General features: G+C 42.3%; 1 protein-coding gene across 13 annotated transcripts in view; it reads left to right on the top strand.

Moving 5' to 3' along the window:
• Positions 1–25,058, top strand: part of NRCAM (neuronal cell adhesion molecule) — a 268,306-nt gene that overhangs the window by 204,998 nt on the left and 38,250 nt on the right. For 7 of the 13 annotated variants that reach the window (XM_032484246.1, XM_032484240.1, XM_032484235.1 and 4 more), the window contains 12 exons: positions 76–246; positions 736–792; positions 2,791–2,902; positions 5,218–5,402; positions 6,852–6,983; positions 15,075–15,218; positions 16,453–16,564; positions 18,376–18,542; positions 18,641–18,788; positions 20,500–20,624; positions 21,069–21,098; positions 22,632–22,733. In XM_032484246.1, the coding sequence (XP_032340137.1) occupies positions 76–246; positions 736–792; positions 2,791–2,902; positions 5,218–5,402; positions 6,852–6,983; positions 15,075–15,218; positions 16,453–16,564; positions 18,376–18,542; positions 18,641–18,788; positions 20,500–20,624; positions 21,069–21,098; positions 22,632–22,733 (1,485 nt within the window). The remainder of the gene's footprint in view (positions 1–75; positions 247–735; positions 793–2,790; positions 2,903–5,217; positions 5,403–6,851; positions 6,984–15,074; positions 15,219–16,452; positions 16,565–18,375; positions 18,543–18,640; positions 18,789–20,499; positions 20,625–21,068; positions 21,099–22,631; positions 22,734–25,058) is intronic. The other 6 variants (XM_032484244.1, XM_032484239.1, XM_032484241.1 and 3 more) reach the window with 1 other exon arrangement.

Genomic DNA, 25,058 nt, shown 5'->3' with positions numbered 1-25,058 from the left:
ATTGATCTTGCTAGTTTGGAAAGTGGCCACTTTACGATGGAATGATCTAGCTCTCTCTCTTCTGCCTTTCTCCAGCCTTTCAAAGACTTCCGCAAAGTGAGCGAGTTTCCCAGGGTCTGAACGGAGACCTTTATTTCTCCAACGTCCTCCCAGAGGATACCCGCGAAGACTACATCTGTTATGCCAGATTTAATCACACTCAAACCATACAGCAGAAACAGCCTATTTCTGTGAAGGTGATTTCAGGTAAGAGTTCAGCTGCCAGAAACTCTCTTGCAATGATATTTACAAATATGCACAAAGGTATTCATTACGGGTTCACTGATGAGGAAAGCAGCTGTGAATAGTCACTAGTGTTAGCATATATGTTACAAGGAGCATGCGTACCTTAAATACCGTATTTTACTTTTTTTGCTGTGATTACCATTACTGTTTCCACGATACTTTCTGGATCTCCTTGGTGTCCTGAGCATTTGCGCGTGCTCTGTGCTCCAAGATGCCTTTAATTGGCAGTCCTGCTGCGTTAGGTACATGCTCACCTAGTCCTGGTTGGGGGTGGCTGAGTGAGGTAATCAGATAGTCGTGTACAATGTAAAGCACTGTTCATACTTGGTAGGGATGGCACTTGGTCAGCAGAGCTGTATGAGTTTGCTTTTGTTCCCCAGTACTTTTTTTTTTTTTGGAATACCCTCTCCCCTCCTTTTTGCATTCTTCATAATATTCTGTTTATTTCAGTGGATGAATTGAATGACACTATAGCTGCTAACTTGAGTGACACTGAGTTTTATGGTGGTGAGTTACAGTGATTGTAACTGATGTTCCTCCCTCATTGTAGAGTTTAGTCCACTAACTTCACCTCCATGGCTGTTTAACCTTATTTCTTTATGAAATCCCTAGTTACGTGTTTAATGCCACTAGAATAAATGTATGTTTCCTATGAAGTTCAGCTCTGAGCTTTCAAACATGTCACTAAAACACGTTCCATGTTGTATGTATGCTAATGAAAGTTCTTGTAACTGTTTCCATGTAAAGAACCATTCCGCAAGATTTGGAAAACAAATTCTCCATGTATGTTCAGAGTTATGTTTTTCATTTTATCATCTTGCTCGTAAACTTTTCTCATGAAGTAATAAGAATTGACAGGGTGCATTAACCTGCTAGAACACTAACCCATCAAAGTCTTAGTAACCTTAGGCAACTAACATTAAGTGGCTTTTGATAGCAAATCATCATATTTCCCATCTCTTCACATGACCTTACCAATGTCTTATAATTAGCTATTAGCAGTAGTATTTCTCTTAGTTTTGTTTGAATGCTAGAGTCCTTGTCTTCAGTGGAAGTAATCTTTTTAAAAATAGAGCATTTAACTTCATTATTCTAAAAAGAAAAGAATTTGATTTCCTTAAAAGAAATGTGGCTCTCAAGCATAGACTCAAACAAGGAAAACTGTGGGTTCTAGTTGGGGGGGGTCCTCTTAATTATCTGTAAGGCAGAATTTCTTCTGTATTAATTTTTTACTCTTGAGAAATGAAGAAAACAATCATTAAGGTACTATCAGTGACCAGCGTAGACACACCACAACTCCTGCCTTACTTTTATTTTTTTTTTTTGTCTTACCTTATTTTATGTTAAAATACTCTTGAAAAATATGGGCTTCAGAATCATTCCCAAAGTGATTTTGGAGCAACAAGGTTTCCTCCACAATCTCTAAAATCTTAGGAAAGTTCTAATTTGTCTCAAGTAATACCATCTGTGGTATTCAGATTTTTCCTCTGAGAAATGAGAATCATTCACTTATTACCTTTTCATTCAGCTTTTATGAGCATCAGGTAGCTAGTTCACTAAAATGTTGAGAACTGTAAGGGGTAGGGGAGGGTATAGCTCAAGTGGTAGAGCACATGCTTAGCATGGTCAAGGTCTTGGGTTCAACCCCCAGTACCTCCGTTGAAAAAAATATTAAATAAATAAACCTAATTACCCCCCCCAAAAAAAACTGTAAAGGGCTGTAGAACCTTATAAAGGTATGATTTCTACTCTAAGTTTTTCTGAGAAGATGAGGCCACATTTAGACAAGTTCTCTATAAATACAAAGTCAGCCTGAATAAATCTCACCGAGGTCTCTGACTTGAGCCCTCTTCATTTTTTCCTTTGAGGAAACCAATTTGTTTCTTTAACTCCACCCTTATTCTTAATTTATGTCGCACAATTTGCCAGTCCTCTGTCAGTCACTTTCTAAGTTTTGTTTTGTTTTGTTTTGCATAAACCTTGCAGTTTGGAGATCTTGTTACGTTAGACACCTGCCATGATTTATCTCCATGTTAATCAATGGACTTGACCACCATGTGGTCCGTAGTGAAAACCAAAACCCCTCCATAGTCATACCTTTCAGAAGAACCTAACAGCTTCCAGAAGATAGCTGTTTTCACTTTGACCTGAGCACTAATCTTAAGGACTGGATAGTTTGGTAACTTGATTTTCCTCTGTGCGTCTACATTCTGAAAATTTACCAACCCACTGGAAATTCATAAAAAACTAACCCAAATTAGGAAACTGTACAAAAGGAAAATAATCCTTATTATTAGTGCTCATACAACGAAAATTGCTTCTACTTCTGGCTAACTGAGTAAGTGATGACTGTTTGTAAGGCAGACAGTGTCTATGTGGAGTTGAGAACCAGTTTCACAATCAGTGTTAAATGGTTTTGAAAGGGATTAGATTTTTAGAGTGAATTGTGTTTCTCAATGTACATATTCATAACTTTGAATGCCATATTGATTTTCTTGTTTGCAGCTAAGTCACATAGAGAGAGGCCACCGACATTTTTAACTCCGGGAGGCAACACAAGTCGCAAAGAGGAGTTAAGAGGAAATGTCCTTTCTCTCGAGTGCATTGCAGAAGGGCTGTGAGTTAACACTTTCCACCGTGATGTCCATTTCTTATAAAACATAATAGGTTGATAGAGAGGCATTAATGTCATAGGAAGAGTCATTGTCTTATACTGACTCCATCAAGCATCAAGAAAAATTAGATAATTCCTTCCCAAATAGGCCCTATGAAATTTCACGTTACTAAAATATTTTGTGCATGTAACAGTGTTCCTTTTGAAGTAAGCCTCAGCAATCACCTTATGACTGCTCTGATTATAATTAATTATTTTGCTCCTGCCATGTAACCAGTTACCTCAAGATTTAGCGGCTTAAAACCAGTAGCTGTTTATCCCTGATCATTTGTCTGCTGGGTGGTTGTGCTGTACTGGGCCAGACCCCACTGATTTTGGGGGAGCCTGCTTCTGCATTTGCTAGGTGGCTCCACACTGGGGTCACAGCTGCGGGTCTGCTGGCTGTGGGCAGAGCAGCGGGGCTCTTGTCCGTGAGTTTCTCACAACCTTCTGGCAATCCCTCCCTGGCCTATTCTCCTAACAGAAGCACACACTGCTCTGAGGGCCCAACCTCGGAACTGGCACCCTGCCCCTTCCCCTACTTCCTGTTGGCAAGTCACCAGGCCAGCCTCTTTGCAAATGTCTCATCTGGGCACACCCTTAACACGGGTGCCACCCCCAGAACCCACGTGCTTGTGACAGGAGTTTCAGGGAGACCTCGGCTCAGGTCCACGAGCACCTGTCCCGTTAGGCACACACACTAGGGCCAGCTTCTCCGTAGTTCCTTCACACGCCCAGCCCAGCACAGGTACTGTTGAGCTGCACGTTTGCTGAAAACATTGGCCGGGATCTCGGAAGCATATTGTCATCTGTCCTGTCCTTGACCTGTGACTCCATGGTCTCACATTCCTTCCTAGAATTCCCAAAATCATCCCCCAGGAATAAATTTACCTCCAGAGACACAGGGAGGCCTCTGCTGGCCATGTCAGGAAATCACACTACACGCTGAGTTCATCAGCGCTATCAGTTCAGTTATTTTTATTCTATCAAACAAACAGAAACAATTCTACAATGACTCCTGCTCACATGTCTAATGATAAGTACTCTGATCTTCCTGAGGGCCTGGGCCATTATTTTTAAATCTCTTTCTTCGCAACACACAAGTCAGTGATTTGTCCATGGAGTGCTCAGCAAATGTGTTGAATGGATTATTATTTTGTCCTCATGAAAACCTTCTGAAATCACCAGATCAGAGCAAGCACTGTTATCCCCATGAAGGCAACTGGGGACACTGAGCCCAAAAAGGTCAGGAATCTGAGATCAGAGAGCAAGTTGGGGATAGGGCTGGGATTTTGAAGCAGATCTTTGAACTCTGAGCCTATGTCTGGCTTGTCATCTGTCTCTCTATTTCTTGATTTAATAAGAAGCACAGGTGAGAAATGATGTGAGTAATACATGAGTTTGGCCTAATTCTATAAATTGGTGTAATGGAGGCAGGGTGTAGCTCAGTGGTAGAATGCATGCTTAGCATGCATAAGGTCCTGGGTTCAATCCCCAGTACCTCCATTAAAAAAAAAAAGTCTTTGGGCTTCTTTATTTTTGGGAGAGCTATGGGGGATTAGGTTTATGTATTTACTTAATTTTTTTTAATGGAGGTACTGGGGATTGAACCCAGGACCTTGTGCATGCTAAGCATGTGCTCTGCCACTAAGCTATACCCTCCCAACTATGGACTCCTTTAAAAAAAAATTGATGTGAGATTTTAAAATATTGCTACTAATGAAATTAAAGTAAAAGCACTGTTTTTCAAATCACTTCATTCACATCATCACATAGCCTGTTATAAGATAGGAAAGTTCTTCCATTTGATCTGGAAATGTGAGTAAAAGCTCATGGGCACATATGCATATATCAGCTCTTTCTCTAGCATTTTTAACTAGCTGATAAAAAATTGTAAGTCGATATCATTCATTTCATGGTAATTCCTTTGATTGACATAGTTCCTTTGTGCCAAATTTTCTATGAGGGCCTCACCGATCAGACTTGGAAGAAGTTAATTAGGTCCCTTCAGTAAAGCAGGTCTTGCTAGCATTCTCACTGGGCCACTGAAGTCTAAATTCACAGTGTCCCATAAATGAGGAAATTCTGCTTCTGTGAGAATGGTAACTTACAGTCTTAAACAGAAGGTTTCGAGCATTATTTCCCGAAGTGTGGTGCTAGTTAAAATGTCTCTATAGTCCTGATAATCTTTATATTTGTTACAAAGTCGCATGAAAATTCACCCTCAAAAGCACTTAGGTAAACTTCTTTTTCTGTAATGTTTTTATTTATCTTATCAGGCCCACCCCAATTATTTACTGGATAAAAGAAGATGGAACACTCCCCGTCAACCGGACCTTTTATAGGAACTTTAAGAAAACTCTGCAGATCACTCAGGTTACAGAAGCAGACTCTGGAAGTTACCAGTGTATAGCGAAAAATGCACTGGGAGCCATCCATCACACCATTTCCGTCACAGTTAAAGGTACATCTTTGTCTAAACTACATGGCTCTGGCCTTCATGAGAGGCAACTGCCTAAATCGTCAGTTACATTTGCCTTTGACTATATTCTTCAGTAATAATAATGTAAAATTATATCAACATTCATCGTACCTGGAAACTCTTTCTCATTGCTCTTTAGAGTGCACCTATAGCTGGTTAAAAATTCGCTCCCCCAAGCTTCCTTACAGAAAAAGTCCAACTGGTAAGTGTAGAAGGAATGAAGGAAATAGAACATCATCGTTAGAAGCCCACAGCTCTAACTGTTGCCGGCAAGAGCCAGTGATGAGTGCTAAAATTACTGGATGGACCCTGAAGGAAAAGCAGGGAATTCGCATAGACTCGGAGTGTTTCTTCTCCCCCTCCCCCCTCCCACAAAAATTAATTACTGAGGCAGTTTTAACATATGTCCACAAATTCGTCACTCCTCCTCCCTTAAGAAGATAGATTAATTTCCCTACTTTTGAGGGAGGGCTGGACTTACTGACTCGCTCCTAATGAATAGAGGACGGAAAGCAGGGAAATAGTAACTTTATATTGGAGAAACCTGGCAGACATCACCCTAACCAAGTGATGAATAACCAATAATGTCATAACGTCATGTTGACGTCATATGCGCCCAGAGAAGATGCAGTTAGAAGGTTCCGTCACCTAAAACCTCAGTCGGAATCGTGAGAAAACATCAAACTCAAGTTGAAAGATGTTCTACAGAATAACTGATAAGTATTCTTTAAAAGTCTCAAGTTCATTAAAAAAAACAAAGGAAAGACCAAGAAACTGTCAGATTGGAGGAAACTGAGTAAGACGATGTGACGGTTATATGCAACGTAGTGTCCAGGACAGGGTCCTCGGACAGAAATATGACATCAGCAGGAAAACTGGGGAAATCCTAATCCGGAGTGCAGTTTAGTTGCTGGTATTGTACCAGTGTTAATGTCTTGTTTGGGTGACTGTACCGTGGTTCTGTAAGATGTTAACATCAGAAGGGCTTACAGGAATACGCTATACCAACTTGGCAATTTTTCAAAAATGCAAAACTTCAAATATTGCTTCCCAGTTTTATAATTATATGTGTTCTACAGGGCTCAGAATTTCCATTCGTATTTCTTAGCCCTCTCTGTGCCTGTAAATTGCTCTACAACCTTAGAGAAGTCTGTTACCTCTTTAATGTCTGATTAATTGACTGTAAAACGAGATGATGATATTTGAATCAAAAGGCTTTAGAAATAATAGAGAGATGTCAGTGAGTCTCTTTGAGAAGCATTCTTTTGAAAATCTGACGTGTTCTCTGACATCACTTATAAGTCTGTTCACGCCGAAAAAGTGAAACTAACAAATGTTTATTTGTTATTAAAATAGTTCAGTCTACTAAGTTTGCTAGGATAACTTATTTGATTGAATTTTGGGTTTGTTTTTTTTTCTTTCCTCATGAAGCTGCTCCGTACTGGATCATAGCACCTCAAAATCTTGTGCTGTCCCCTGGAGAGGATGGGACCCTGATCTGCAGAGCTAATGGCAACCCCAAACCCAGAATTAGCTGGTTGTCGAATGGAGTCCCGATAGAAAGTAAGTTTCCTTGATGGAGTCCCAATGGAAAGTAAGTTTCTTTGATTGGCTCCAATTGCAGAACGTTTTCAGAGCATGGCTACATCTTAACAGGAAGCAAGTGGTGATGAAATAACTTAGGTTAAGGAAAGAAGCCGTATATAAGTTAAACAGAGGCGCCAAATTACCTTTAGATTTTAACTTTATTACCTTTAGATATAATGTGTTATGACTGAATAGTTAATGCTATTAACGTAACAGTATGTGTTGCTTGGAACTTGGTGGTATTTCCTCTGTTTTTCATCTGGGTCACAGGAGGAATGACGGGGTGAGAAATAAACATCTCTGAAAAGTTTAGATTATCTCCTTTGTTCCAGATGTCAAATGGTGGGTGGAAACATATTAGGAGTCAGAGGAGATGGGGGGGAGGCTAGGAAGAGAGACAGTGAATATGACAAGAAAAAAAACCCGGCTGTCTTAATTTAAAGAGGTTTTCGTTCCTAAGTATAGCCCAGATGTTCCCAAGTTCTGCCGTCCTCAGGGGTCACCATCCCATTTAATACGCAAAGAAGAGCACATCCTCTGAGCCCAGCCGTATGCCGATGCTCAGTCCGTGACCAGGTCTCCCTCCCCGGGTGTTGCTGATACTCACACAGCCCTGGCTGCCCCGTGTAACCTCCTTGGCCACGTTCCCCGGACCACCCCTGGCTCTCTCTCTGCCAGCTTCTCCAGGCTGCCACTGTGCCACTCTCCCCAAAGTGTGGCTACAGTCTTGTAAATCCCAGCAAAGGCCACTTTTACAAAACTTGGTTAAAGGGTTGAAGATGATAGAAGGGCATTATAGCAAAGCAAGAAGAAAACAAAATGGATATTACATCTCCCTGCCCCTGGATTCTTAATTTGTATGCCCTGGCCACACAGTGGAGAGCCCACTGCCTTTTGTTTTTCTTGACCCCACCCACTACCCGCCGCTACCGACAGAAGAATCTTTGGACATTTTCCCCTTCTTGGAGTTGAGACTTTCTTTTAGACCCAGAGAGAGAGAATCGATTTCTGCTTAAAACACAGCCTTAGGCTCACGCTGTGTCAGTAGCATGGAAATCTCCAAAGATAGTCCTTTCTCACAATAAAGACAACCTTCAGGATTATGATGTAGAATGATTTGGCCCCTCATTTGCTCCAGGCCAGAATCAGAAATTGGTTCTGCTTTTACAGAACCAGAAGGTCCATTCAGCTGGCTTTCCTGAAAGAGTCTTCACCCTAAAATGGATCTGAAAACTACTGGCAGATTTTTTTAAATTGAAGTATCATCGGTTTGCAATGTTGTGTTAAATTCTGGTGTACAGCATAGTGATTCAGTTATACATGGATATATTCCTTTTCAGACTCTTTTTCATTATAAGCTATCACAAGATATTGAGTATAGTTCCCTGTGCTGTACATTAAGACCTTGTTGCTTACCTATTTTATATATGGTAGTTAGTATCTGTAAATCCTGAACTCCTAATTTATCCCTCCACCCCTCCCTTTCCCTCTGGTAACCATAAGTTTGTTTTCTATGTCTGTGAATCTGTTTCTGTTTTGTAAATAAGTTTATTAGTGTCATTTTTTAATATGCTACATAAAAGTGTTATCATATAATATTTTTCTTTTTCTTTTTGGCTTATTTCACTACATATGACACTCTCTAGTTCCATCCATGTTGCTGCAAATGGCATGATCTTGTTCTTTTTATGGCTGCATAGTATTCCATTTAAGTGGCACACATCTCTGCTTCTTACCGTCAAGGTCTTACTATAGGTCTAGATGGAGTGAGAGATGTAGTTCCTTAAGTATTTATTAGGAGTTTGTCTCACACAACATGGTACTTATCAGATCCTCGGAAACAGACAGCCTGTGTTTACTGTAAAAAGAAATATGTTCTTGGGAGAACACAGATACTAAAGAGGCCAGCAAACTGAGTTTGGATATTTCCACCCCCAATTTTAAATACGATCAGGATCAGGAAAAGCCGCAGAGAGTACTTTGTGGTTGGGAAGCTGTTGCCACTCTCAAAGGCATGTGAGTGAAAACTGAGAAAAAGTGGAAGAAAGCCCAAAACAAAAAAAAAAAAAAAAAAAAAGTTTTCTGCTACAGTGTCTGATTTCCTTAGGGATGCATTCAGAATGGCAATAAAGGATGGTGCATGCTCAGCGCTTGGGCACCGCATTTCCCCGCTCAGAGGTTCCATTCAGATTTATGGAAGGTTAAACATGCACGGAGATCTGGCCTCAGTCAAACTGACAATGGGAGGGGACGTCCATCTAGTCACTCTGCGGGAAAGCGGGGAGCCAGGGAATGTGGAAAAGATCAGTCCTTAAACTCGGCAGCCAGAATATAATCACAAGCAGGGAAAATTGAGATGTAGGTGGGTCAGTGCCACAAGGACAAGGGGAGATAAAATAAGGAAGCTGATTTTTCCTCCTGTCATCCTTCCAAACCTGGCACAGGTGGTACCTCTCAGGGAACCCTGGAACTCCAGCTATATTAAGAGCTTTGAACTACTCAGTATAAAATAAATAAGATTCAAGGAGGTAATATCCAGCACAGGGAAGACAGCCAGTATTTTATAACTTTATATGGAGTATAATTTATAAAAGGTCGAATCACTGTGTTGTACACCTGAAACTAGTATCATATTGTAAGTCAACTATATGTCAATAAAAAAATAAGCTTTGAAAATGCACTCATAGACACTCCCATTTAAGTGAAATATGTTGGGGGGAGGATCAACGTGAAAGCCTGCTTGTTCAGGAGGCAGAAGCAGGACAGTGGTCCCTGGAGACAAGAATGCAGCCTGTCTGTTAAAACCTCAAATCATCCATTTGGGTCCAGAGCAGAAGGAGTTAGAACCGAGTCTCTCAAATCAGGTTCCAAATCAGTTCATTTCTTCCACCCCCAAAGTATCTGTTAAGCTCACACTGGAAGGAAAACAGGAGCTCAGCAGAGCTAGGATCAGAGTTCCACGGTGCCTGTGGATCCAGGGTCCCTCGGCCTCCAGCGTGCCCCAGAGCATCACTCTGGTGGACAAGCAAGGGGAGAAGCAGCGAAGCCAGTGGCCCCGGCCACCCGTGCTGGGAGCAGGCGCTGGACGTTTACACCGAGGGGATGTGAAGCATCCCTGGAAGATGTCTTTTACCACATAGGGTAGGCACGCTAAAAGTGCGTGGATTACTGTTCGGAGTCTCAGACCTGAAAGGTGATGGGCTTGAGGCCCTGGTGGGGACTCCCCTCCCCTCCGCTCTGTGCACTGCTGTTCCCCACCCCTTACCCTCAGCAGCTGGTTCCTCTGCAGCTTCTGCTGAGTGGCTTCTTGGCTGGACACTAAGTCTCAAACAGCTCAGCTCAAAGTCAACCCCTCATGCCCCTACCTTGCGTTGGCCCCCTAGGTCCAAGATATGGAGTATATGAAGAAGAAAATGGTTCAAAACTTGTGGAATTCGAGGAGCCTCAGGCCCCTCCCCTTTCCACCCTGCTTGATAGTTAACCCGTGAATTTGGAGGCTTCTAAACACAACGGCCTTTAAGGTATGGGGGACTGTTCTGGAAACAGGAGACTGAGGCTTGTTTCTCATGGGTGGTTTGCATCTCACAGATGCAGTCAGTGATGGCAGGGCGTGGAGGAAGGATGGTGGGGAGGCAGGGGGAGGCAAGAGAGAGCAGAGGTGGCTGCTGTATACAGTGGCATAGAAATAGCATGGTAAGGATTCCTAACCTTCGGGGAGGACTGGGGTAGACCCTCAGAAGTTAGCTGGGAGCACAGGCTGGCTTGCTGCAGAAAGAAGCCTTGGGTGGACCAGCTGCTGAGGGTGGGAGGCAGGGACCAGTTGTGCTTCTGCAGCAGCATCACGCAGCATCTCCACCAGGTGCCATGCAACAGAGACATTATCAGGGGACTGTGGTAGACAGAGCCTCCCCATTCCTGGCTGGTGACCATCACCTGAGGATGCTGCCACCCTCTCCTCCCACCTCTGCAGCCTCCGGCTGCCACATGCACATAAATACTAGGAAAGGAAAAGCTGGGTCAGGAAAAGGAGGGGTCAGATTTGGGATTTTTTAGCAAACTGTAGTGTTACTGACTTGTAGTTGTGCATTTCAGACCTGGAATCTACTGTTTAACAAAACTAGGGGAATTCATTCAGAAAGAGTCTGGGCTCTAATCTCAGTGTCTTCCGAAGCTCTGTTACCCCCCAGGACTGGCCAGGTTCCTTTAAACTTTCTCTGAAGCAAAAAAAAAAAATGGACTGTATTAAAGATAGAATTTGCCCAAAACCACCTAAAATATTTTTGAAACAGTCTGCAGAAGTCAGGAAAAAGAATACAGCTGCAGAGAACTGATGCCAAAAAAGAACTTGGATTTTGTTGTGACCCTCAGGGTCTGGGAGGCTGTGGAAGCAGAACCCAGGACCGGAAAGAAAATGTCCAAGGCCATGGCCGAGGACACCGAGATTCCTGTCCCTGTCCCTGTCCCAGGAGGCAGCCGGAGAGCCTAACACTTGTAGATTTTTAATCATCCCGGTTGAGAGTTGTGATAAGTTGTTCAGATACCAGGGAGGGTATCTAAGATCACCCTTTTATGATGTTAAAAGGCCCCTTTTCTCTAAAAGATGAGAAGTGGAAGGAATGAAGGATAGCAGACCTCCTGCCACAGTTAGATATTTTATGGACGTTGGAGGGAGAAATTGAAAGCCAGTGACACGTGATTAAGCAGTCGGGGAGGAGGGGTGGGCGTGATGAAGGCGTGGTCCCGGATAGTCCCAAGAGTCCACTCAAGCATCTTTCTTCCTTTTTTCCAGAGTAAAGGACTCAGTGGCATCCCCTTATAAGGAACAGAATAAGTAGATGGAGAAGAAAAATCATCTCTTTACCCAGAGATTTGTTCCACCTTATGCTCAGATGTTCAGGTTTCAGGAGATGGTTATACGTAGACTAACTCAGAAAACCTGAGCACTAATCATGCCTGAAACAAACCATGAAGTCTCTGGTTTCTCAGCTGCACATACTACCATCCACTTGATCTGTTTCACAAAGTTATTTTTAAAATAAAATTATGCAACAAATACAAAGATATTTTAAAATTTGATAGTGCTTTTTACATGTAAGGTGGCCCTGATTGTTACTATTCTCATTTTCTAAATGTTGGAAGCATTCGTGGTGTTTGCCAGCCATGTCAGGAGAGGTGGAATAAAAGAAAGTATTGTTGGAAGGCTCCCACCCCAGTTCTGAACCTCACCTGTGGGGCTTCGAGTTGTACGGCGTACTTCTATGCTCTTAAATTTCTTTCCCCAGGGTTCATTGATAGCAAATGAAGTTGGTTGTTCCCAGAATTCATTATTATTCCCTTGGGTGTTTTGGGTTTGGATGCTGGAGAGTTATACCCACCCAACAGCCAGCACACAGAATCCAAAGCCTTCAAATGTCTCTGCACCAGCAACTGTGTTCTTTGTCCAATACCAGCTGGGCCTCCGTATGTCACCATGACAGTTCCTAGGTTTGCCTGTGTGTCTTTAGTCAGTGCTTGAGGAAAGTGTAGCCCAAACCCCCATGGAGAAATATTTGTTTATTTACTCTTCGTACTCTTACCTAAAGGATTTATTTAATTCCTAAGCACCTTGCCAAAAATAATTATTTGAAGGCTGCGCCATTGAGCAGAAATAAGGCAGATACACTCAGATGCCTTTCGCAATAACACTGGAAAGAGTTGATAGCAAAGAAAAACACAACTGTGGGCTACATAAAAGCTTTTTAAAATGATGTGTGTTGTGCTTGGCGAGTCCTCACTGGGCAAAGATTGTCCTTCCGGCTTTGTTCATTGAGCCAGTCTTCTGCGTTCATGGTGATGTAAATTCTTCTTGTGGTTAAAAAACACACATAACATAAAATTTAACAACCGTAACCATTTTTTAGCATACAGTTCAGTAGTGTTAAGTATGTTCACACTATTGTGGAATAGATCTCCCGAACCTTCTCATCTTACAAAACTGGTACTTTATGCCCCTTAGTACATGGTAGTGTAACTTTGAAGAGCTTAGTATATTGAAGGAATTTGAGGATTTTCCCACTGAGTCTGCCACCCATCCAGAGAGATGCGACCCAGATCTCTACCAGGGCCTCATCACTGTCTAAGATGCCCGGGTACCACACTTCCGGCCCTCTACTGCCTGGCGGGTCCACAGAAGTGCAGTAACAGTGGACACGTGGCGGGCACTGAGAGTCCCCTGAGGAAGCCCGGCACTGAGGGCCTGACTGCTGGGTCCATAAGTGCTGAGAATGATTGACAGAGAAAAAGACTCCAGAAATGCTGCTCTGTTCCAGCACGCCTTGCTGAGGCAGCGGAAAGACACTGCTGAGTGTGTGTGAGTCAGAAACGCCCCAGAGATGCTAGACTTGGGATCTGGGACCAGGTGCGTGAGCTGCCCTGAGGGATGTTTCATTCTCAGGTACCTGGCTGCCTGCTGCAGCTGTCATCCTGGGCCAGTATGTCAGTCCTTTGCTGTCATTTATTGAGGAATTGTGGAATTAGAATGTGCATTTTTCTTCTGGTTGGAAGAACGTGTTCCTTAAAGCAGTTTTGAAATGCTTGGAGTCATCAACCGTGGATGTGAGCTAAGATATCACCTCAGAGTATCTTGGTGCACCCGAGTTGAACCAACTGGAGTATCAAGATTTCCTACGTTAGCTATTGATGGTGATCAGAGTGTCAGACATACCACTACACACAGAACCACGTGATCGTAAATTCGTGTGGTTGTAAGCCGCACCGTTTGGAGGAACTTGTACAGACATCATCAGTAGAAACAAATGCCGAGGGAGTGGGTGCAGTACTTTGAATATGTGTCCTAAAGCCAGGACGCGTAACTAGAGTTAGATTGATTTTTTTATTATTTGTTTTTATTAGTAAACCCCAGACGGACCGGATATTTGAAATTTTTTAACTGATAAAGGAGTCTAAATGCAGTGGTAAATATGTTTTAGATGCCCACCCTTTTCCTGTCATCAAAGAGGAAAAACGGGGTTTAGAACGAAAGTGAAGGCTACTTACGGGGCTCAGTTTGCGAGAGCACTTTAAGGGGAAGGGTGCTGTTGTGGAGATGTGATTTTGGTCAGCACGCTGAGGCAAATACCTGTTACCCCTTTTAGTGTCCTTTTAAAGCCACATAAGGTCACAGCCTAAGGTTGAACATACAGAAAAAGGAATGTATATCCAAGAGCACAGCGCCTCCAAATTGCTGGGCAAGCCGTGCACTGAATTCACACGCTATAGTTAGGACCTGACCAGTTCCAACCTGCTTCAGGATGGATCCATACTGGTCTTACCATTTTTTTTTAAGTACTTGAGAGATATAGCTGAAACTACTACCTTTAAGAGAAATTTTCCACAGTTTCTTTCTATTTCAGCCTCAGGAGTTTCCAAAGCAGGAAACTCCCATTTGATTATTAGATATATTTTCCCGTTTGATTATTACCCTGTATCTGTTTACGTACTTCTTGATTCAATTATCTGTCTATTTCAGTAAGAGGCTCTTAAAAGACACAGGTTTGGGGGCTTGGGTATAGCTAAGTGGTAGAGTGCATGCTTAGCATGCATGAGGTCCTGGGTTCAATCCCCACTACCTCCACTAAAAATTTAAAAAAAAATTTTTTTTAAGACACAGGTTTGGATGAACTAGAGAGTTTCCGTATTTTTGGACAAGATTTTGCTGTCTCTTCTTGATAATTAACTTGCCTTCTTATAAATAACCATAGTTTCTTTGTGAACAAGGTGATGTTTTCCTGAATTTGTATTGCAGTTTACCCCTAAGGTGTGCTTTTTACCCCCGACATCTCTCAAAATAATATTGAAAAGAATCAATCCATTGAAGACTAAATGGCTCTCGGGCATATACCCATGCTGATAAGTAATTGCTGAATTCTGAGGAAGGAAAATCAGGCTGTCTGCCTAGGCTGTTGGTCTTTTCTTTCTGACTGCATATACCGAGATCAGTCTTCTACTGACTATAAATTAGATCTCAAGCTTTACACCTTTTAAGCAAAGAGGAATAAATATATACTTTCTATTTTTATACCCAAACAGTTGCCCCCGATGATCCCAGCAGGAAAATAGATGGCGATACCATTATTTTTTCAAACGTTCAAGAAAGATCAAGTGCGGTGTATCAGTGCAATGCCTCTAACGAATATGGATACTTGCTGGCAAATGCATTTGTAAACGTGCTGGGTAAGCGCTCCCTTTGTTAGAGCTGTGGCAAATTAAATGAATGACTGCTGTTGATTGCCGTTCATTCAGCAGAAACAGATTGAGCATCCACTATGTGCAATGGCTCAGCACTTGGCGCTGTAAGGGACCTACGGAGATGGATAAAGATACAGACTCTGCACTAAAGGAAATTACAGTCTGGTCTTCATGTTCTTTCATAACACGATTTTTATAATGGCAAATTCTTCATTGTAGAAATAATCAGATGGTCGGGCTGCTTCATTCACAGTCAGTTATGCTAATGTCAAACCCCTCAAAAGGAGGAGAGCGTTGGTCTACCCGTCGTAACTGAAGGTTACTGCTGTCCCACCCTGAGAAACTGACACGTTGAAAGACAAGTTCTTAATTCTGATTTTTGACAATAAACCATTAGTCATCATGTTCGGCCTTGATCCAAGTCGCAGGTGAACAATTGTTTATCCATTCATGACGACATGCTTAGAGAACGATGATGTACACGTCTTCCGAGATGGTTGGGTTTATGTGAACATTGTATTTCTCGTATTGGACAAAATGACTAAGATACATCAAAGTTGTTAAAAATTTATGTGAGAATTGTTTACGTGATGCCAGGGGATTATATTTCAACTCTCCAAGTGTGGTCGGCTCCCTTTCAACCAAAATTAAGGTCAGGAAGCTGAGCAGTACTTGGTATTTTCCCTTCATGCTCGAAATGAAAGTGAGTAAATCACAGGAAGGGCTGAGCCGTTAGGACATTGTTGGACGTCTGGGAGGCAGTGTTGATTCCTGGCTCTGCGTTGAGTCATCCTCCCCCACCCCTACCTCCTCCCCCCACCCCCATTATTACCCTGAGGTCATTTGTTATTCAGCAGAAATGTATTTGGCCATTATGTCTGTGCCAGCTGCTGTGCTGGTTTATAGGGAGGAGATAGTAAGTCCCGTTCCCTGTCTGCCAGGCACTCAGTGTAGGAGGAGATGTAGATCAAGAAATCAGTCACTAAAATTCTGTGCCTGAGTAGGATGCAGGGCGTGAGGCAGAGGGAGCAAACTTGCTTTTTTCCATCCTGAGTGACTAGCAGTGTCATAGCTGAGTGAGAACACAGGGGAGCGACAGGATGGTTGTGCCGTACCACGAACTCCAATGGTCTTAAAACAGAATGCAATAAAGATACACAGTAGGCTTAAATGTTCATTTTATTCTCATATTTACTTTACCTCTTCAAAATGTTTTCAGCTGAGCCGCCACGAATCCTTACGTTTGCAAACACCCTCTATCAGGTCATCGCCAACAGGCCTGCTTTCCTCGACTGTGCCTTCTTTGGGTCTCCTCTGCCCACCATTGAGTGGTAAGTAATGGCCTGATCTGTTTGTAATATTTACGTTTGTCAGAGCCTTCAAATTTCTCAACATGCTGGGATTTAGTCAGAGAACAGACAGGAAAAATGCAGTGCAGAATCCACCCCGGTATTCATTATTAAATGTATTCACAAATATTTGTTAACTCCTCGCTCTGTGCTAAAGACTTTCCCGTGTGCAGTCTGTTTGGCTGCACACTTTGTCAACCACAGAGATGTATGTAAATGTTTTTGAAAAAAATTAAAAGGTGCTGTGTTTTATAGTGCCACGGACATCTCTGGGACCTCATGAATGGCGGGACAGGTTGGGGACCATTCCTTGATAGTGAAATATCATTTGGGGTTGGGCGTAAAGGTCTGTAAGTGTAAAAGCAGAATTTGCTGTGACCAGTGCTCCTCTCCCACTGAGCTTCCTGACTGGGAGCCAGCCCCCCTGTGTCCTTTCACTCCCACTTTAGACCATCTGCTTGCCTGTATCACTCCTGATACAAGTCCTGTTCATCCTCCTGGGCTTGCTTGGAAGAATGAGTGAAAGAAAATGGGAACATTGATTTATGGGTCACCTGTGAGGTGCCAGACCCTGTGAAGGGCTCCACCTACTGCTGTGAGATTAAAGCCAGGTGTGGGATGAAAGCACCCTCTCCCCAGGTCTCCACGTTAACTGCAGAGAAGAGAAGCAGAAGGTTTCCTAGCAAAGGGGCAGGGTTAACGTACCTAGTCCCCCCTCCCCCACCCTGGCCCTGCTGTTCATCCATCCTCACTTCTCCTGTCCGACACTAACCCAGGAGCTGAATGTAGACACACTTTCCATGCACGCTTTATTCTCTTTCTTCCCTGAATCTTTTCCTGTTTATAATCTCAAAGATACCACTCAGCCATAAAAAAAGAATGAAATAACGCCATGCAACTATGTGGATGGACCTAGAAATTATCATACTAAGTGAAGTCAGAGAAAGACATATATCATATGGTATCACTTATATGTGGAATCTAAAAAAATGAGATAAATGAACTTGTTTACAGAAACAGACGCACAGATGTAGAAAACAAACATACGGTAACCAAAGTTGGGAAAAGGGGGAGAAGGATAAATTGGGAGTTCGGGATTAGCAGATACCAACTACTACATATAAAATAGATAGACAACAAGTTCCTACTGTACAGCTCAGGGAACTATATTCAATACCTTATAATAGCCTATAATGGAAGAGCATATGAAAAAGAATATATATATGTGTGTGTATGTATAACTGAATCACCACGCCGTACACCAGAAACTAACACAACGTTGTCAATCAGCTCTACCTCAATGATATAAATAAAGTCCCGGAAACACTTCCTGATACACTCTCAAAAGTATAACCCTCGTAACCTTGATGTAAATCTCTTTAGAACTGTAGCCTGCAGATGGAGTTGCAGGCACAGCACAGTAGAGGGAAGAGGTCAAAAAAGGAGCAGTCTGCATTCTGCCTATTTTATCACTTATTTAGAAAGAAAGTAGGTAATGATATGTTTATTAAATTGTGAATCTCTCATAATGAAAATTGCAATTTAAGAATTTTGTCTTGCTGTGCTGATTCTTGAAGAACCATTTATCACTGAGTTCTCCAGTTAGCATCCTGTCTTTGCACTGACCCCGCCCTGATTTGCAAGCATGCAGTGTGCTGGTGCAGCCTGCAGCTGGCTCTTACCTTCATACTGTCACGCAGATCATGGTATGTTGACCTTGAACGTGGCTCTTTATGTCTGACTTCAAATTCCCACGTGTTTTCTTTCTCACTGTGATCATTCCCATAATGAAGGTTTAAAGGCGCTAAAGGCAGTGCTCTTCGCGAAGATATTTATGTTTTACATGAAAATGGAACTTTGGAAATCCCTGTGGCCCAGAAGGATAGTACGGGAACGTATACGTGTGTCGCAAGGAATAAGTTAGGAATGGCAAAGAATGAAGTTCACTTAGAGATCAAAGGTAAGGCAGAGGGGACAAAACATTTTCAAGTATTATGTGACTTGGAGCGAATTCTCCAGCTTTGGCATTGGATAACGAACGGTCACTTTCCATTTCAGATCCAACAAGGATCATTAAACAGCCCGAATATGCAGTCGTGCAAAGGGGGAGCACAGTGTCCTTTGAATGCAGAGTGAAACACGATCACACCTTAATCCCCACTGTCATGTGGCTGAAAGACCATGGTGAGCTGCCCAGTGATGGAAGGTATTGGAAGAGCATTTCTTTCCTTTTTCTTCCTTCTCTCTTTAAGCTGCTCTCAAAGTAAAGACTGATTGAATAGTAACTTCACGGTTATATTTGTAAAGTTTCTGAAGGCTGCTCTCTCTCCAAAGTAGATGCACATTTTTTCCTCCCTGCTGTAAAATGTTCCGACCTGAAAAGGTATCAAGTTATTGAAATAAGACCCTGAGAATGTTTGTCTGCCTTTGTGTGTTGGTCCCCTGTGTAATTCAGGATGCGAAAAACCTTTCGGGCTTTGGACAGCATCCATTGTTTTCTGCCTTGTACAGTGCAGTCTTAACAGCTGTTTTCATTAGCATTCTACAAATAGGCAGAAATACGATCTCTTTAATCATCAGAGTGTGCCTGAATCCTTGTCGGTATTTTAAAGGACACTCGTTTTATTGGGATGGAAGTTTTCTTTGATTTTACCTAAAGCCAGTAGAAGGAGTGGGGGGAAGAATGAAGCTTTTTAAAAGAGCTTGAACATTGCATTCCTTCGTCTTGGAATGGAAGGAAGGTCATCCCAGCTTTCCGGGTGAGGCTCTCAGTTCGACTAAGCCCACAGAGTTGAACGCGTCTATTTTAGCTGTGACAGAGGGGCCACGAGCTTCACCCCTACTGGAAGGGATGCTGTATGCTGTATGGTTTCTGTGGCTCCTTTCAACAGTGCCTAATGGTCCCCTGTTGCTTGTTAATGGCCCTTAAAAGAACTATGTGGTCTTTTCTATGCCCTGAGTTTCCATCTCTCTACACTTCAACTGGTCAGTTTTATCTGTGGAATCTGAATTGATAACGATGAGAAGGAAGTGGGAAGAAATGACCATCGGGTTAAGTTGGCTAAAGCTCTCACTTCCCCTGTGAAGACAGTTATTGATTCATGCTGCCTCGTTCAAACCATGCATGAATCTCATTTACACGGGTTTTTGACCCACTGAATAAATTGTCATATTCAAAAGTAACCTCTAAGGGGGAAGGTATAGCTCAAGTGGCAGAGTGCGTGCTTAGCATGCTTGAGGTCCTGGGTTCAATCCCCAGTACCTCCTCTAAAAATAAAATAAAACCTAATTACCTCCCCCCACCAGTTTAAAATAAAATGATACAATAACAAATAAATAAACATTTAAAAAAAAAAGAAAGCAACCTCTAGAAAACTCTTCGTGGTGATTGCTGATCTCATCTTGCTGTTTCCAGTCATAAAGCTGATTAGCATTGTCTGCATTTTCTTTCTCCTGTGAGAGTTTATGCCTGCGGCAAAACGATACAAAAATTCTGCTATAAGTAGTAAATTATTTAAAAACACACACTTTGTTAGAAACTGAGCTGGATGAGCTGTGGCAGCAGGAGCCGTAGGAAAAAGCCCTCTAGTCGAGGTACCTGACGCCGCCCCTCACCCCCCACCCCCAGCTCTGGATACCCCGTCTAAGGAAGTTTCTAAAAGTCTAGACGTGTGGTTGAAAGCCACTGGACCAGGTGACTTGTCATCATTTCTAACCCAAGATTCTAATTCATTCAAAACATTTTCCAACTTTAATCACGGTGAAAGTGACATGTATAGGATTTTAGCGCTAACGTGCTGCAAATCTTTATCATGTTTGTCTTTTATCGAATTCACAGTTTCTTTCATGCCAGTAAAATGATCGTTGGGTGTGGTCAGATGTCCACTGTATCTGCTCCAAATGTGTTCCCGTTGCAGGTTCACCATTGACAAGGACAACTTGGTGATAGCTGATGTAAATGACCAAGATGGGGGCACCTACACGTGTGTGGCCAACACGACCCTGGACAGCGTTTCTGCCAGCGCTGTGCTCAGCGTTGTCGGTAAGAACTGGAACACAGCCCGCACAACTGGCTGCCCTGTTTTAGGATGAAAGGAAAATTGTCAATAGTAAATATCTGCTGGTTATAGTTTTACCGTTTTATAGGCGAGTGAAATACCCACACTTTTCTTCTTTGAAAGATGCCTTTGAGACGATCATTTTAATATAAATGTACTCTGTAGCAGCACTGGAACAAAATGGTAGTTTTGCATGTTACAGATATTTTTGTAAGAAAGCTGGGGGAAATAATCTACTTTTATTTAAAGTTGTTGGGGTTTTTTCCCCCTGGATTGTGACTGCATGTTTATCAATGCCATGTGTGACAGCTAAGCGTAAGACTCCATTTGATAGTGTTAATCACGCTCAGCCTTTGTCTTCTTGTGCTATCTTATATCTTTCCGTTACTAATTTTGACTAAAATCCTTTATATTAATGTCCTTTCTAGCTCCTACTCCAACTCCAGCTCCCATTTACGGTAAACTAATATGACTCTTTTTTTCTCTCTTTTCTTTCAAACGATTTCACATGTGCAGAAAAATTCAATTACTTTCTTTTTCTCCATCATGCCATTGTGTTTCCTTAAGGAAAAGGTCTCTGTCAGATGTTCTGCTCTGTTGTCCATTTACTGCTGTAAATCATTTCTTCATTAGAACTCTGAAACTTTCCGCTGAATATGTTGCCGCTTCCTTCCGAGTATTTCATGTCTTATGAGAAAGTCATTTCATTTGATGGAAGTCTCGCTTTGATATGATTTCCTTGTAAAGCAGCACAGTGCTTTTTCAAAAGCCGTAAACTGAAAAAGCGATTTCCAATATCATTCCACAAATCAGGTTTCTATTTCAATCTGTTAAAAGTTGTTTTGGAAAAATAAATGTTGTTCAGGGATGTCATTTTCAAGAAATTTACGTAGGAAAACAGTGTGTTTAGAACAGCATTTGCCCTTTGTATCAGAGAAAACCAACTTACTGTGTTAAAGGAAGATGAATCACGAAAGAAAGACCAAAAGGAGAGTGCTCCCAGCTCGGGAAATTTTTCTGAGTCTGGAAAATGAATCAGAAATATTTTCCAGCAATCTCTTTGATTAAAGAACCCTCTTCTTTATTCAGCATATACAGACATAAAATTAATTTTTTGGCAAAAACTCAGCTGGATTTGACATCGTATCATGAGTTATGCTATAGAACACCTGTCCCTTGTGGACGTGTACGGCTTCTTTACTGGTAGGAAGGGGGTGGTTCATATTGTTATAGGGCTTCTGGTTCTTCCCAGAGCCAGGGTTACTGCCCAGAGCAAGGTTGGGAAAAGCCCTGGGGGAACATTAACCCTCTGGATCTCAGAAGCACCATTCAAAGAGGCAGACATGCTTCTGGGACACCTTCATCCCAACAGGTGTCTGTACCCTGGTGTCCTCTAAGAATAAACACATCTCGCCAGGTTCCTCACTGGCTCGTACTGAGCAGCCGCATAAGGTGCGCATGCCAAGGGCTACCTGTATAGCAGGAATTTTAGCATTCCCTTTAAAAATATAAATATTCTTCAGAAGCCCCAAAACCTGTAATTTAGCATGTTTCAGAAAGAACATTTGCATCCTCTTTGAACAGTACATGCGTTTCTGCCTTTTTTTGTTTTTCAGCATTTACTATTCTCTGTTTCCCATTGATTAGAAATTAAGCTTCCATATTACTTTTTCTGTTTGTGCTCCTTTATGTTTTTGAAAAGACATGCACTGAGAGTGCTGGAGAACCATTCGTGTCCCCTTCACTAGCTTTAGTGACGCGGGATTTAGTTTCACTTGAAAGAAAAGCAAGCAGAGCTCACTGGCGGGTTACCTTGGGCATGCGTGTGCGTTCCCAGCAATCTCAGGTGTCTTCACCTCCTTCCGGCCGCATGCTCACTGGCCGTCACGTGTGCTGTGTCTTTAAGAGTCCCCTCCGTGAGTAGTGTCCTGAGTAAAGGAGGACTGCCTGAGGTTGGATGGTTAACTGTGATGTGTGTCTTTGGTCTGCAGATGTCCCAAATCCTCCTTTTGACTTGGAATTGACCGATCAACTTGACAGGAGTGTCCAGCTGTCATGGACCCCAGGCGATGACAACAACAGTCCTATTACAAGTATGTGGTGCCATTTGCTTGATCACCAATAGACTTAGTGACCATTTTCAAAGCACTTTATCACATGCAATTGAAATTCCTTGCAGAGGTATTTGCTGGCATTCTCTGCTTCGTTACTGAAAGAACCAAAACATTTATTTATGGCTGTCTTCTCCTCCGAGCTGGAGTTACTCCCCGTGATAGCTTCTGGTATGACACACTGATTAATTGCTAAAGATGTTAAGCAAATACACTATTGTTTTGTGTTCAAGATCCATAAGGATCACCTTAAATGTCCACCACAGTTGGAAAATGTATCTCGAGTTAGTCATTTTGCCAGTTATTATGGGAGGAAAAGATGGGAGGACCAGGTGTGATGCCCAGTCTAAATGTTAGGAAATTGAGACTTGGTGAGTGAAGTGACTTTTCACGCCCACGGTTGGTAACAGAAAGGGGTGTAGACATCAGATCTCTCTTCCCATCAGCCCCCGCTACAAAGTGGCACGTTCACCAATGTCAGCTGCTCACCTTCATGACATCAGCCTAGAGAATAAAATCAGGTGAGGGACCACGCCATCAGGACACTGGAAGCACTTAGTAAAATTAGACTATAGACAAGCTTAGAAGTTTTAAAACAAAAAATATACTTAAGAGAGTAGACCTAAGACTGTAATCTATTACTACCTTCAGGTATATCCTGCAAGAAGACTAAATTCCTTTCTGATGACTACCTAAGATAATTCGGAAGTGATGTGCATGCTGATTTTTTTGCACCTGTTGGTAAAGCAGAATATTCCCATTGAAATTAAGCAAAAGCCTCCTGTCTACCTTGTGTTATTTAGTGATGTTCCTTTCTCAATGGAGTTTTCAGTCCTTGATCAGAACGTTCACTTATTCATTCTGAGGCTTCCAGTTAATTCAATGCATTAGCCAGAGCCAGCTGGTTAGGATGCTTGGAGACTCTTTTTACCCATGTTAAAATGATACTTTTAGATTTCAAGGCATTTCTGTGCTTTCATTCATTCATTCATTCAACAGATATTGATGTGCCTATGATGTACGAGGCATTCTTCTAAAACAAAATAGGCAAAAATCTCTGCCCATATGGAGTTTATATTTTAGTTGAGGACACAAATAAGATGAAATTAATACTTATTATTGTATATAATGTACATAATACATACATTGTGTATATAATATATACACATAATATATACATTATGTACATTATATATTATAATATATGATACATTATATACATATACAGAATGTATATATACAATGTATTAATATATAAACATATCAATACTATGTTATTGTATATAATGTCATATATATATATGTCTGTATATACACATTATATATATATATATATATATATATATATGTATATAAACACACACACACACTACTCAGATCTCCTTTCAAGAGTGGACCCACTACAAGGAATGTCAACAGAGACTCCATCCACAGCCCCTTCCCTAAGGATCAGCTGCACTGTTCCAGGTGAGCCACTTTCTTCCTGAGCTGGTCCAGTGACCGAGCCCAGCGAGGGTCCTGGAGCTCGGCCAGCCCTCCTGCACAGCTTAACTCTGGGGCTCCTCAGTGACCTGGCTGAGACTACCTGTACTGGAGTCAGGATTCTCCCACATGCTCCTCCCTCCCCCTCTCCTTTCACAGACGTCAGACCTGCATTATGGTCTGAAGATCTTCTCTGCCTACCCCTGCCTTTCTTTTGTCTTTCACGGGCTCTTCCCCAAATCAGTCTCCTGCACATCTAGTTCCATGTCTGCCTCTGCTTCCTAGAGGGCTCAAACACATGTATATCTGTACACATAGTTGTGGGCGTGGGTATGTGTGTGTGTGTCTGCATTTAGGCCATGCAAAAAACAAAGCAGGAAAAGGAGATGAAAGAATCTGGGGGCTGGAGGTATAATTACCAGCAGAGTGGTCAGGAAAGGCCACGTTAGGAAGGTAGCATTTGGCTATATCAATAAAGACGTGAGGAAGTAGGTTGTGAATACACTAGGCAATTATCTGGGGGAAGAACTCTCCAGGGAGATCAAGGAAAGGAGCAAAGGCCTTAAGGATGGGAGCGTGTCTGCGTGGAGGTCAGAATGCCCAGAATGAAATTAACAAGAGGAAGTGAAGCAGGAAAGAAGGTCAAGGAGGTAGAGTTGGTGGATGGAGTGGCTTGGGAACCGTGAAGGACCTTGTGGGCCACTGGGGAGGTTGGGAAGGAACAGTAGGGATTTATATAATAGAGGAGTGGATCACACTGGCTGTCCTATTGAAAATGGTCTACGGAGGAACAAGAAGGGGAGAGGGGAGACCAAGCCGGACCAC

The sequence above is a fragment of the Camelus ferus genome, chromosome 7 (genome assembly GCF_009834535.1).
Source record: "Camelus ferus isolate YT-003-E chromosome 7, BCGSAC_Cfer_1.0, whole genome shotgun sequence".
NCBI classification, from domain to species: domain Eukaryota; kingdom Metazoa; phylum Chordata; class Mammalia; order Artiodactyla; family Camelidae; genus Camelus; species Camelus ferus.
Note: the sequence above shows the minus strand (reverse complement) of the source record. Positions and strands in the feature narration are given on the sequence as shown.